Here is a 14,949-nt window from a genome sequence, read left to right on the forward strand (position 1 = left end):
GTGTGCGGAACACACACACGCGTGAGTTCTGTCGCCCTGATGACAGGAGAAGTGTATCTAACGTGATCAGTCACACATGGCTGTTTTCTTAAGTTCCGTGATTTCGTGCAGCCTTGGACCTAAACAGATTTTAGAGTCTTTCGCATACTCTGGGACGGAGGACAAGGTGAACCTTGCTTGGCATTTTAAGTTAGTATTGGTCTAATGTTCTGGTCTGTTTCTGCCTTGCTCCCACATAGAGCTGTGACCTGGACCAGCAGAGCATCGTTCATGTTGTGCTGAGACCCTGGAGAAAAGGCCCAGAAAGGGAAGGAGGTGACGGCCCACAAAATGCCCTGGAGGGCTCGAGGAGAGAGCCCGAGAGCTTGACCCGTGTGGACCTCAGCAGCTCAGTCCTCCCTGCGCACTCAGTGGGTCTGGCTGTGATCCTGAATAATGACCGTGAGGAGACCCTGCCAGCTGGAAGGCCAGGTAATTGTACAGACTCAGTCTGTGGCTAGTAGAGCATTTTGTATAGCACGTCTCCACAGAGAAGGGCCTCAACACGTGCATAGTTGGTTCATGGTAAGTTCTAGATTACTGGAGGGAGACATCGCTGGGAGGACGGTACTTGGCCATAAAATTTGAGATGAATACATTTAATAAATGCAATAAAACAGGGTTTCCAGGTTGAGAATGAAGGTGAGGGATGGAGGAGACGTCAGGACCATGATAATAGCATTTTACTTTATTTTTATTTATTTTGAGAAACTAGGAGTGGGGTGGAAATGTGATGTATTGTGCTTGGGTCAGAATATGTGATGAAGGTGCATGTATGTCCTTCTCAACGTTTGCCTCCCTTTTCTATTTCTTATTTCCCTAAAATACATTTTGGTTTATTATGTTTCTGATGATGTAGAGAAATTTTAAAAAGCAGAAAGAGAAGCATAGAGGCAATTCTAGTCATTTGCAGGTGCCAAGGCAACCCATTACAATGTCAATAACACCCTTTGTGTGAAAGGGTGTTCCTTCTGTCTACGTAGCAACCCGTTTCAAAAGTGCTTTTATTTAGCAAGGATGGCAATTCCTTTGTTATTTTGACAATATTAATGTGTCTCCCTTAGTCCTCTGTTTTCCAGTCTAAATAGTCAAAGGTATATCAGGATTATTTTTGACTATGTGTGACAGAAAACACAAAATGATAACTGATTTTATAAGTTATATGTGCATTTCTCTCTCACGTACAATGAGTGAGGACATAGGCAGTTCGAGGCCGTTGTGGATTTCACAGTGTCAGAGAGTTCAGGAACTAGCAAGGTGGAGGCCTAAAATAATATGAAATGTCTCCTGCTAATTTCACTAAGTAAAATTTAACAAAGTTTAAAAAATCATAGATGAGATTATAAAAAGAAAAAATTTCCAAGGACAAGTGAAAAAGTAGACATAGCAGTTATCTTTGTATAGAGGAATGGATAAACCCAGAATTTAGGTGCATGAGCTGATACCCTGGTGGCCTTCAGGAGGTTGTTCAGGGGAGGAAGGCTGTCCTTTACATACACTGAGCCTGAGCACTTAGCAGAATGAAAAAAATATATATATGTGGAGGAAACTGAGATACATCTAAACCTTTGCAGTTCCTGTGTGATCCAGAATGGGAAGTTAATATAAGTATCAGACTCAGATTTATGGTGTGCGTGATGTATGTGATTGGTTTCCCCTAAAACTTGAGAAAATAAAACAACAATTTGAAACAGAACACAAAACACATGCATGTTATGTTAATTAAAGCATACAAAAAATAGAAACCTAAATCAGAAAACAAACATAATAGAAAAATATAGCTATTAAATAAAACATAATTTTAGCTACTGGAATTAAAAAAAAATCCTCAGTGGATGGGTTAAAACAGCAAGTTAGTCAATGCCAAAGAGAGAATTTGTGAACTGCAAGATAGATACGAGGGAATTTTCCATAATGTGGTATAGATTAAAAGGTAAAACAATGCTTTTCAGAGACTAGGGGTTTAGAACGAGATGGCTAAACATATTTCTGATAGAAATTTCATTATAGGAGAATACAGAATAGAAGAGAGACAGTTTAATAAGAGAATGACTGAGAATCCTGATTCAAGAGTACACGGTCCCAAGCATGATAAAACAAAACAAAGCAAAAACAAACAAACAGACAAAAAAACCTCCACTCAGTTGGTCTTAATCAAGATAAACAAAAATAAATTCACTTTATAAAGAAAGTAAAAGACTAGGGGCACCTGGTGGCTCAGTCCAGTCAAGCATCTGACTGGCTCAGGTAATGATCTCACGTCCCATAGGTTCGTGCCCTGCGTTGGGCTCTGTGCTGACAGCTCAGAGCCTGGAGCCTGCTTCAGATTCTGTGTCTCTCTGTCTGCCCCTCTCCTGCTCATGCTCTGTCTCTGTCCCTCTCTAAAAATAAATAAACATTTAAAAAAATTTTTTAAAATAAAGAAAGTAAAAGAGCAAGGAAAAAGAGATCTTAAAATCAAATGAAGAAAATAGATTACTTGCAATGCAGTAATAATTTGAATCGATCCTGGCAGAAATAATGGAAGAAAAATGACAGTGGAATCACATCAAATGACTTGTTAACTTAGAATTCTAAACCTAAAATACCTTACAAAATTATTGCTTAAAAGTGAGAAGCAAATAAAGACGCTTTCAGACAAACACTGAGAGTATTTGTACTCAGTCTGAAAGAATGTTACTCACAACAGGGAGGGGTGGTTTGAACCCAGGGTGACCAAAAGAGATATAAGAGACGATGCTCAGAAAATACAAGGGTAAAAATGGATCAGTCTAAATGAACATTGATATAAAAAATAACATTGATTAGTTTGATGGGTACAAAAACAGGAGGAACCGAAGTAGTAGATAAAATGACATTTAGGAGAAAACAGTGATCAATTAACATGGAAATACATTCAAGATCTCACTAACGATCAGAGAAATTAATATTCCAACAATATTGTATCACTGCAGCCCACCTGATGGGCCAATATTTAAAAGTTTGACGATACCAAGTATTGGTTAGGATTTAGGGCAGAAAGTGCTTTGGTACATGATGATAAGGATGTTAATTGATTCAGCCATCATAGAGAGCAATGCACAGCTTCACAGTCATTAATGGATTTCCAGATATGCATTTTCTAGAACTCAGAGTAGTGAGGAGACACCCATGTAGATGACCATCATGGGACCCCTGAAGTTTGTGAATAAAGAGAAATGACAAAGCTGGGGCATCCGGTTGGCTCAGTCGGTGAAACGTCTGACTCTTGGTTCTGGCTCAGGTCATTATCTGAGTGCAGAGCCTGCTTGGGATTCTTCCCTCTCTTTCTGCCCCTCCCCTGCTCATGCATGAGCCACAGGTGGATGTTCTCTCTTTCTCAAAAAATAAAAAAAAAAATAAAAAAAAAATAAAAACTTAAAAAAAAAAGAAATGACATAGCTGTCTTTAAATAGGAGATGGATAAATAATTAATGCTGTATTCTTATAATGGGTTGTAAATTGCAAATAATGTTCAGTAAGATACAGTTGATGCAAAATTTCAAAACATAAGATCCAAAACATTTACATCTATTGTTTAGCAGGGTAACCAAATAATGTACCTTGCCCAAGCAGGATATATTTGAGAGTTAAAATATACATTAAATATAATTAAACTATATATTTATATACCTTTGAAATATTTATTTATGGGTCAACAAATTGGATTCATTATGTTAGCAAAAAATGAACTGGTTATTTAGTATGATTTTCAAAAATAATTTTTTTCAAAAATTAAAAAGATTATGTTCTTTAGAGCAAGATCAAACCTTTATATTTATCATCTGAACATTAATAATATTAGTAGAATAATTATCCTTTGTACTTATTCACACATTTCAATCAGTTTAATGTATCTGACTCTACCATCTCATCAGTGGTATTTACCTAAAGACTAAAAGCAAATCTTATGGTTTCTTCTTATTATAAAATTGCTTTTAGTCTTCTTCAGTTTTATTTAATGATGAATACATTTGGCATTATTATTACTTTCAATTTATGTCTTTCTAGACCATAATCCTTTTAGCTAAGAAAATATTCTTTTACCATAGGGATTTAGATACCAGTAGGCTCTCAGAAAATTCTACAAAATGTTTAACATCCACTTCATATTTTTAATTGAAATGTGTAATTCTTTCAACCCAAACAAGAGATTAAATAAGCTTTTATTAATGCATGCAATATTGAAAATGCCAACACCACCATAGTTGGAGCCTTCAGATTATTGTATGCTCCATGATGAGACTGTTTAGTTAGACTTCCCACATCAGCCTCCATCGGTTACATCTGACTTCTCTCTGATCATCTTGTTCTCATTAGCCCACTGACTGGTGGCCTGTTACCTGTGTGCATTTTGCAGGGCTGGGGACTGGCCAATGTACCACTTGTGGATGCACCAGGTAAATGGCAGGGGTGGCATCCTTATGGGATTCTCCCCTCCCCCTGCCCCGGCCCCAGACCAGGAATGAGTTCTGCTTGAACCCTGCATGCTGTGTGTGAGGGGCATGTGCTAGTTTTGTAGAATCTGGAAAGGATAGGGAAAGGAGAGATGGGTTGTCCCAGGTCAACTTTAAGACTTAACTCTGTGTTAAACTTAAAATTGAACTACAAAAAGTCATCCCTTCATCTTCAGACCTGGGAAGAATCATCTCCTTTTCAGAAGTCTTATACCTTCTGCTGCTTTCAATTATATACAGGTTCTCAGCATATACTCCTTATTGAAGACAGGACATCCATCTAGTTCATTATAGTTTCCCCCAACATCTCCTAGAAGACTGATGACAAATGTTTACTAAATTATTTAAAATGATCAATGTAGTAAGGCATACATCATAATTTCTGTATATTTAACTTTTAGAATTAATGCTTTATTTAATTATTTGACAACACTTTTTAAAATACCTTGGTAATTTCAGTATTCATATGAATTTAGTCTCTTGATTGGGATTCTTTGGAACAACTGTGGGCAAACCGTGCGCTTACATGATTATTTTTCTTTGCTAAAAAAGACAGTGTAGAGTTTCTAGAACGATGATTCACTCCAGTGTGCAGAAGAGTCACCTGTGGATGCTCATTCCCTGCTATTTTAGAACTAATTCTAATTCAGGTGGGTGGGAGAAAGGCCCAGAAATCCTGGGCTGACCACACTCGGAGAAACTATGCCTGATAGCAGAGGTTTTCCAACCTTACAACTGTGGGTCCTGCCTAGTGGCCTCAACTAGGTGGGAGGAAGGAGGCAGGTCGGGGGAAGACAGTGGACAAACCAAGCCAACCCATGGCAGCCAAGCACAGTCTCTTATTTATCAGTTTCACATATAACCCATCTATAGCATGTTTCATTTTGGGAAAAGAAAATCCCTTGTTACAACGTGTTTGAAAAACTCTGCCTCAAAGAAAGAAATTTAAGAGAAATAAACCAACTTTGTTCTTGTTTCTAAGGTGTTCAAATCAGAGAAGGAAGAATTTAGGTGCTGGCTGAACTCAGGAGGGTTTTAAAGGGTGAATAGCTGGGCGGTAACGACAAAAGTAGCTGAAACAAATCTGAACTTCTGGAAACCCTGGAAGGTGTTTTTTAGGTATTTAAAGATGGCAAAAGATAATGGATTAATATGAGAGACAATGTCATGTTCTACATTAATAACCAAAGCAATCATATGATCTGTACTTAGAATCTAGGACATGTTATATTGTGGTTTATGAGTGGGACTCAAGGAACTCAAATGGATCATCCAAGTGTCCCTTAGAGGAGTGGTTCTCAAGACATAGCACTCAGCAGAGTCCTGTGAGGGCTGCGCCAGGCCAGTCAGTGTGGCGACAAGGCTGAGAATCTGCATTTCTCTGCACTCCGGTTCCTGCTCTAAGTGTGGCTCCAGCAGCCATGCTTTGAGTAACAATATCCTTTTTTTTTTTTTTTTTAAATCAACATATCCTGGTTGCTTTCCTTAAATTTTCACTTTAAAGACAACACCAAAATCAAAACCTTTGAACGTATACTTTCAACCTCAAAGAATCAAAGAATAGCTATAATTCTAAAATAGCACCAATATAGCCAATATTATTCTTGTGAATATTAATGAGCTATACTGAAACAAGGTAAAATGCAAACACTTTGCTTTGTACTTAATTTGAAGTGTTGCCCCTAAAATCAGTTACAGAAGTTTATTCTGAAAGACACTATGAAGGTTGCAGACTCAAATGCTGATAATGGTTTCAAAACTAAATTTATAGAATACCCAGAGAATAGGTTGCATTGTAGACATGTACACAGTTTTAAAATACTCATTAGCAACAGTCTTTTAGAGACATATACTGTTTTCATATAAATTGGGAGGTTTTTTTTTTTAATTTTGTAAAATGTTTATTTATTTTGAGAGACAGAGAGAGACAGAACATGAGCAGGGGAGGGGCAGTGAGAGAGGGAGAGACAGAATCCGAAGCAGGCTCCAGGCTCCAAGCTGTCATCACAGAGCCCGATGCGGGGCTCGAACTCACGAACTGTGAGATCATGACCTGAGCCGAAGTTGGCCACTCAACTGACTGAGCCACCCAGGCACCAAATTGGGAGTTTTAAAACCATCTCCCTTTAGTGCTTTCAATTGTCACATGGCAATAGACCAAAGACCCAAATAATTTCAGATGATCGCAGACACTATTTTGGCAAGAATTCTCATGTGTCAGTACTTTTAATGTGGTGTCCATCAAATTATAGTAAAAAGAAGACTGTAAACAAGATGCAGCCCCTCTATTTTCATGAACATCATCACAACAGATTACAGTAAACCCAGTTTATATTACACCATCAAGGGTGGTTCTCCCATTAGTTCACTTTGTGACGGGTCATTAGGAATATCCTCAAATGCAAGAGTCTCATCATGACCCCTCAAAATACCCAGTGAAACGTTTGAGCTTGGAGGAAATGGAAGACGCTGAACCTGATGCACTTCCTTGAATCCCACTTGTAATTTGAGTGGAGCAAACAGACCCTGGATTTTTCTCAGTGTGGAAAAATTCATTTTATCTTGGTTGAGATGGAATTTTTTTTTTCTGATAATTCAAGAGGATGACTAGGCAAAAGTTCATTTTTCACACAAGGAAGACCTTTTTGAAGAAGAGCATGGCTTTCAAAAGGTCCACTTGCTGAAAGTTCAGCAACTGGAATGCTGTCCTTTAGCTGAGATCCAAGGCCTCTGACATTCATGTTCAACTTGCTCAGTGAATAGCCTCTCAGCCCCGTTACCCTCAGCCGGCCCCACTGCTCACTTCTGTTTCCTGAGTAACAATACCCTCAATAAGAAATTATATTGCTTCAAATATTGTGAATGTATAAAATGCATTAATTTGTAAACATTTGATTAAGAACACTGAGTAAGCTACTTCTGAGCTCCAAGGTACCCATGCATGAACTAAGTTCTCATGTAACATCTTTTTTTCCTTAATGAGGAGCCATTCATCACCTCCTGACAATCAGATGATATGAAGCTGTTGGGCCTAGAGAAAAAATTGCAATATTCTCTAATATTTGTCATTAATTTACAGTTAATTTACTACATAGCAAAAAGTCAGTGAATCTCCACCTTGTGCCAGGCATAATTCTAGGTGCAAGGATGTAGTGGGAAATAGATTCAGAAGAAATGCCTACCTGGTGGGATCTCATTCTACTTGGGGAGCAGGTAATACACAAAGAAACAAATAACTAGTAATTATATGTCCTCTGGAGAAAAATTTACCAGAGTAAAGGGAGTAGAGAGTGTTAGAAAGGGCGCTGTCTTGTATAAGGTACTAAGAAGGCCTTTCTAATGAAGTGACATTTCAGGAGAGCATCCACAGAGGGATCTCAGGCAGAAAGAGAGCCAGTTATGGATCCAAGGCTTGGAATGCAAGGAAGCCACCAAGACAGGGGCAGAAGGAGTGTGTAACAGAAAGAAGAAGGGAAGTCATAAGGGGGTCAAGATGGGGGCAAGTTGCATACAGGGTGGTAGATCTTAAGTTTCACCCTGATGAGAAGGGAGCCGCTGGAAGAGTTCTGAGCCATGCAGTAGAGTGAGATCTGATTTAGGGAATTGGCTAAGTCAGCTGCCTTTTGAATTGGCTGCTTGTGAATCCTAGAAATATGCTAATTCCAATAACATCAGCAAGTAGTGGTAATAATAATGGTCAACATCTCTGAGTGCTTGCTGTGAACCTGGCACTGTACTAAGCATTCTTTCCCATGAATGTCTTGTTTAATTCTTTAGAAGCCCCACCAGGTAGGCAATATCATTATCCTCATCATAGAGAGCTAATAGCATCAGACTATTTGAAGAATGGATTCAGACAAGGCAAGATTTTACCAAGAATTGTCTTACTCCAGAGCTTGTGTTTGAAGTATCCAGTAGCCTATACTCCTCAAAATATAGATATCAGGAAGAAAGAATGAGTTTCTGCATTTGCTCTGGACATTTTGATTATAAACAGTAGACACAGTCTGACAATAAGTCATTTTGAAGAATCATGTTAAATTAATTATAGTCAAGTAATCAAATTTTTGCTATGTTTCTGAGATACTGTTCTTACTTTTTTTTCTAATTTTAGAGAGAGAATAAGAGAGCGAGGGAGAGAGAGAGAGAGAGAGAGGGAGAAAAGCATGAGTGGGGGAGGGGCAGAAGAAGAGAGGGAGAATCTCTATGTTGTCAGTGCAAAGCCCAACTCTTGGCTCGATCTCACGCACCACAAGATCATGACCTAAGCCAAAATCGAGATTGGATGCTCAACCAACTGAGCCACCGCCACGCCCTTCAAGTAGTCAAATTTTAAAACTCAATTTTTATATCACGTGGTGTACCATTTTTTTCTTTTTCTTTTTTAACTTTTTTTTTTTTTTGAGAAAAAGAGAGGGAGAGAGAGAAAGAATGAGAGAAGGAGGGTGGCAGAGAGAGAATCCAAAGCAGGCTTCACACTGTCAGTGTGGAGCCTGATGCGAGGATTGAACGCACAAAGCACAAGATCATGACCTGAGCCAAAATCAAGAGTCAGATGCTTAACTGACTGAGCTACCCAGGCACACTTCCTTTATTTCTCTTTTTAAAAATAAAACACTTGCTAATTTTATCCAATTCTTTCAAGTCTTTTTGCCTCAGCTTACTAAGAAAGCATTTCATTAGTAATGAAGAACATTTTACTACAAAATAAGCATATATCTTCTTACTAAATGAAAGATGACTTTTGAAATATAACTCAAAGACATTTTATAGAAAAAAATTAAAGATAGACAAATATGAAAAAAAAAGTATAAATGGCCTTCACCAATCCTTTCAACATTATACTGGAAGTTCTAGCTATAAAATAAGACAAGAAAAGGAAATAAAAGGCAACCAGTTAGGAAGAAGACATAAAACTGTCTTTGTTTACAGATGACATGATTGTCTATGTAGAAAATCTGAAAGAAAGAAAGAAAGAAAGAAACAAACAGACACTTCTTGGAACTAATATCAAGGTTGCGGGATACAAAATTAATATGCAAAAATTAATTGCTTTCCTACAGACCAGCAATGAACAAGTGGAATTAAAATGCAGTAACATTTACATTAGCACCCCTCAAAATGAAACCCTTAGATATAAACCTAACAAAATATGTACAGCATCTATAATTAGGAAAATCACACAGCTCTTTTGAAGGAAATCAGAGAACTAAAAAATACAGAGACATTTCATGGTCAAGGAAAAGAAGATTCAGTATTGCCAAGATGTTAGCTTCCCAACTTGATCTACACAAGTCCAATCAAAATGCCAGCAAGTTATTTTGTGGATATTGATTAACCGATCCTAAAGTTATATGGAGAGGCCAGAATAGCCAACACAATATTGGAGAAGAACAGACAGAGGATTGAGGCTGCTCCTTGTTATGACATGCTATAAAGCTACAATAATCAAGACAGTATAGTATTGGTGGGAGAATAGACAAATAGATCAATGGGATAAAATGGAAATCCTAGACACAATCCCACGTAAATATGGTCAGCTGATCTCTAAGAAATGAGAAAAGGCGATAGGATGGAGAACAGATAATCTTTTGAACAAATGGTGCTGGAATAACTGGACACCCATGTCTTGAAAAAAATCTAGACACAGATCTTATACTTTTCACAAAAATTAACTCAAAATGGATCTTAGACCTACATGTAAAACATAAAACTATAAAAACCTTGGAATATAGCATGGGAGAAAACCTAGATGACCTTGAATATGGTGATGACTTTTTAGAGACAGCACCAAAGGCACGATCTTTGAAATAAATAAATGATAAGCTGAACTTCGTTAAATGGAATAATTTCTCCTCTGTGAAAGACAATGTCAAGAGAATAAGAAGACGAGCCACAGATTGGGAGAAAATATTTGCAAAAGTCACATTTGATTGACTGTTATCCAAAATATACAGAGAATTCTTAAAACCCAGCAGTAAAATGAACAAACCAATTAAAAAATAGGCAAAAGATGTGAACAGACACCTCACCAAAGAATTTATATAGATGGCAAATAAGCATAAGAAAAGATATTCAATATCATATGTCATTAGGAAATTACAGTTTGAAATGATGACATACCATTACACACTCATTAGAATAGCCTAAATCCAAAACTCTTGAGAACACCAAATTCTGATGAGGGAACAGAGCAACACCGACTGCCATTCATCGCCGGTGGAAATGAATTGGTATGGTCATTTTGAAGGCAGTTTCTTACAAAATTAAACACACTCTTACCATACAACATAGCAGCTAAAACTTGCTGTTTACCCAACTGAATTGAAAATGTATGTCTATGCAATGAACTGCATGCAGACTTTTATAGCAGCTTTATTTATAATTGCCCAAACATGGAAGCAACCATGATCCTTCCAAAGGTGAACAGATGAAACGTGGTCCATCCAGAAATAATAATATTCAGGGCTAAAAAGAAATGAGCGATCAAGCCGTGAAAAGACAGGGAGGAAATTTAAGTGCATAGTACCAGGTAAAAGAAGCCCATCTGAGAAGCCTACATACTATGTGATTGCAATTATATGACATTCTGGAAAGCTACAGATACAGTGAAGATCTGTGTCTATACAGATTGCCAGGGATTGGGGAGAGGGAAGGACGGACACACAGAGCACAGGATATTTTAGGACATAGAAACTACTTTGTATAGTACTATAATGGTGGATGTATGTCCGTATACATTTGTCAAAACCCATAGAATATACAACACCAAAAGGAGCCCTAGTGTGAACTGTGGATTTGGAGTGATAATGGTGTGTCAGTGTAGGATCACGACGAAAACAAATGTGGCTACTCTGCTGTGGAGTATTGGTAGTGGAACAAGTTGTGTGTGTGTGTTGGGGAGGGGTGTCTATGAGAACTCTGTACTTTTTGCTCAGTTTCACTGTCAATCTAAAACTACTCTAAGTAATAAAGTCTATTAAAAAATAAATGTAATTGCTTTTAAGGCTTGAGCTCTGGATACTCACTGTAGATATATCGTGATTATCAGAGAATATGTTCTTATCAGCATTTTTTTTTAGCCAGTGGTTGAATGTAGTATAAGACAAACATTATTTACAGGATTATAAATTTGTTAACATCTGCCAAATACACATCAGTCATGGAGGCCTACTAATGAAATAGAGTGATAAACTTCAGATTTAATTCTCATTTGATCCAAAATCAAATCTCAAGAACTTGAAAATATGCATAAGACATGCTAATGACTTTAAGCCCGAGAGTGTGGATTTCTTGGTGCATCAAACAGCTTTAAGGAGAGTCTCTTGTGTAAACCTTCCGGGAAACAACAAAATTTTGGCAGTCATATGAGAGCAACTTAAGGTTGCTATCCTGTAAAATTATAAAAAATACATTACGATTTTGCCAAGAACTTATTTTTTTTCTCCAACATAGACATTTTTGCTATAATATGCTCTTTCAATATTATAAGTGAAAATATGGAAAATGATACTGCACAGTAGCGGGAATTTTGCCAGCATGACATATTTTGGGTGGGTTTTTGAGGTGTGTGTGGGGAGGATCGTCCTATATTCCTTTCCAAGAAGTCTGAACACTGTTCCAAAAGCAGAATGAGTTGTTGCTTCCTGTTGATTGTGCTTTATATCTACCGTAGTGTGTTTACTTGTCATGGTTTTGTTCACCACTTTGAAAGTGTGCTCATCAAAAGCGAGTAAGTCTCATACACTTCGTACTTCCATTGGCTGGAACATGGATGGTGGTACATATATTGTCATATGGCCATGAAGTATTATTCAACATATAAAATATAGCCCTTACAACTCTTGAACCCATTTATCACGCCTGTGGGTAAAATGGTTAATAATTGCGTGTGGAGAGCAGGGTGCAATGTGGGGTTAGCAGAGTACTGGAAATACTTGTTACCCGGAAGCAGTCACAACTTGGTAAAGGGGTGGCTAGGGATAACTGAGCCCTCCATACAGAGCAGTCAGTTCCTGCATTTGTCATCAGTTCACCTTCTGAGTACTTTTTATTACTCTCATGTGGTAAAGAACACAGGAGCCATCTTAGTCAGTCCTAAATGTACAGCTCAATAGAGTTAAGCATAGTTACACTGTTGTGTAACCCATCTCCAGAACTTTCCCATATTGCAGAACTGAAACCCTACATACCCTCGAAATAACTCCCTAATCCCCCCTCCCCACAGCCTCTGGCAGCCAGCCTTCTACTTTCTATTTCTTATCAACTTGACTACTCTAGACACCTCGTATGAGTGAAGCCATACAGTGGTTGTCTTTTTGTGACTGGCTCACTTCACTTAGCATGATGTCTTCAGGGCCCATCCATGTTGTAGCATGTGTCAGAACTTTGGAGAACTTCGTATGTATAATAAACCAGCAACAGGAGATACAGGGGTTAATGAGAAGAACCAGACCCTCAAGTAGCTCACAGTTTAGAAGATGTATGTATACAATTTAAGTGGAGTGAGTTCTGAACAAAAAAGGCAAATCAAAGCAGTGTGGTGCTTTGGAGGATGGGCTCTGAGAGTCCGGAAGGACTTGTCTGTGGCTGGCAGAGGATGGGGGCTTTGGAGGAGGTGGTGAGGGGCTGGTCACACTCAAAGGGGGACAAGCTTGTGTAGTGTCCTGCCAGTGATGACCATGGCTGGTGACCATGACCTACAACAGGTTCGGAGGACTGATGATGTTGGAAAGGTGGTTGGGGGTTGGGGAGTGAGCTCCTGTTGTGGAGAGCTCTGGACGCCAAAACCTTCAGTGACCCAAATGGCCATGATAACCTTTTTGTCACATCCCTCCTATCTTCTGGTGTTTAAGAAGGTCTCCCCACATCTTGCATTTTCTTTCTTAAGTACTTGGAAATGGAGAACAGTTGGGTAGTCAGGTAGAGCTGGATGGAGCACCCGTGTGTCCTCTGTGTGACAGAGAATCTGAGAGGGAAAGCCCAGAGCCGCGTGAGTGAGCAATTCACACCATCCATGACTCACCGGCTGAGTGGGGAGTGGGCTCCCTGCGGGAAGAAAGGAGAGAAACCAAGGCTGGCCTTTCCACCCCGTGCTTCTGGTGTGGCCTAACACATGACTCTGTTAGAAGTGTTTTGTCCTTTGCAATGGTTGTAAAACACAAGCAGTTAAAAATGAACTCCAGGGGGTCGTGGTGGGAGAAGATAGGGGTGCTCGCCAGGGACCTCAGAGGTATCGATTCTTCTGATGTCACCTCTGCAAGGGAATATTTTGATTAAAAAGGAAAGGGAGAAGTCGTGCCCTGGACTAAATGGGGCTGACGTGACTGCGCGCTCTAAAGGCCCCACCGTGGGTAGCGCGGTCATCTGTCTCCTACGGGTCTAATGCCCACCAAGTAAAGCATTTACATTTTTTGCTCTTTGAGCTCTGAGGTCCTTCGGAGGACCCTGGGCATGTGCCAAGACGGGAAGATTTGCACTTGACAGGACAGTGGGAGCCGAGGCAGGATATTTATAGCCGGTGAGGTCCGTCTTGGGAATCGTTGAAGTGTTCTAATTAATGCAGACTGTGCCAAAAATGCGGGCAGGCTGCTGGATTCCATTTTCTTGATTTGTTACAAGGAAGATAAAGAGAAAAATTACAAATTAAGTGGTGGGAATTGGCTGCCTATAATAAACTCTTAAAACTTTCTGAATTTGTTCTGAATAAATGAAGACTAATGGAAATTCTGTGGATGTTTTGTTGAAGGTGTTATTTTGTATGAACGGTAGCTTCCAAGAGATTTACACGTAATTCAACAACCTTTGTTCTACCTAGTAATGAAAATAGGAATTAGCAAAATGTCCATTTTATAACAGAAATTGAAACACTCATTATAAGTGAAAACAAAACAAAACTATGAGAACTTTGTTTTTTAAATTTTTTCTAGGTAATTCCATAGAATCAGGCCCAAACTCCTACACCTTCTTTTTTAAAAAAAAATTTTTTTTGTGTGTTTATTTATTTTTGAGAGGGAGAGAGAGAGACAGAGACAGGGGGCGAGCCAAGGAGGGGAAGAGAGAGAGGGAGACACAGAATCCGAAGCAGGCTCCAGGCTCTGAGCTGTCAGCACAGAGCCCAACATGGGGCTTGAACTCACAAATGCTGAGGTCATGACCTGAGCTGAAGTTGGACACTTAACCGACTGAGCCACCCAGGGGCCCCCCAAACTCCTACACGTTCTAAGTCTAATTGAGCTATAATTTATTACCCAAATGATACCGCTGAAGCTCTGTAATACCTAAAAATTTCTTCCTCAGTCCCCAGAGATGGAATTAAATTGACTACCTTTGGTGTTAGAAGTGTGTTATTGTACTCTGATTCTTTGGAAGTTAATGCTCTATTTTCTTTGTGTATGATAATTAAACTAATCAAAATGTTCAACCAATGGAATTG

General features: G+C 38.8%; 1 protein-coding gene and 1 pseudogene across 1 annotated transcript in view; one reads left to right on the forward strand and one right to left on the reverse strand.

Moving 5' to 3' along the window:
* PRKN (parkin RBR E3 ubiquitin protein ligase) overlaps positions 1 to 14,949 on the forward strand; it is a 1,084,792-nt gene that overhangs the window by 166,216 nt on the left and 903,627 nt on the right. The window contains exon 2 of the mRNA XM_047101957.1: positions 240 to 471. Coding sequence (XP_046957913.1) covers positions 240 to 471 — 232 coding nt within the window. The remainder of the gene's footprint in view (positions 1 to 239; positions 472 to 14,949) is intronic.
* LOC124528777 (proteasome maturation protein-like) lies at positions 6,828 to 7,255 on the reverse strand (annotated as a pseudogene).

Source organism: Lynx rufus, unplaced genomic scaffold, assembly GCF_022079265.1.
Source record: "Lynx rufus isolate CCGP_SWC_20201006 ecotype Redwood Valley unplaced genomic scaffold, mLynRuf1.p SCAF_6, whole genome shotgun sequence".
Taxonomy (NCBI): Eukaryota; Metazoa; Chordata; class Mammalia; order Carnivora; family Felidae; genus Lynx; species Lynx rufus.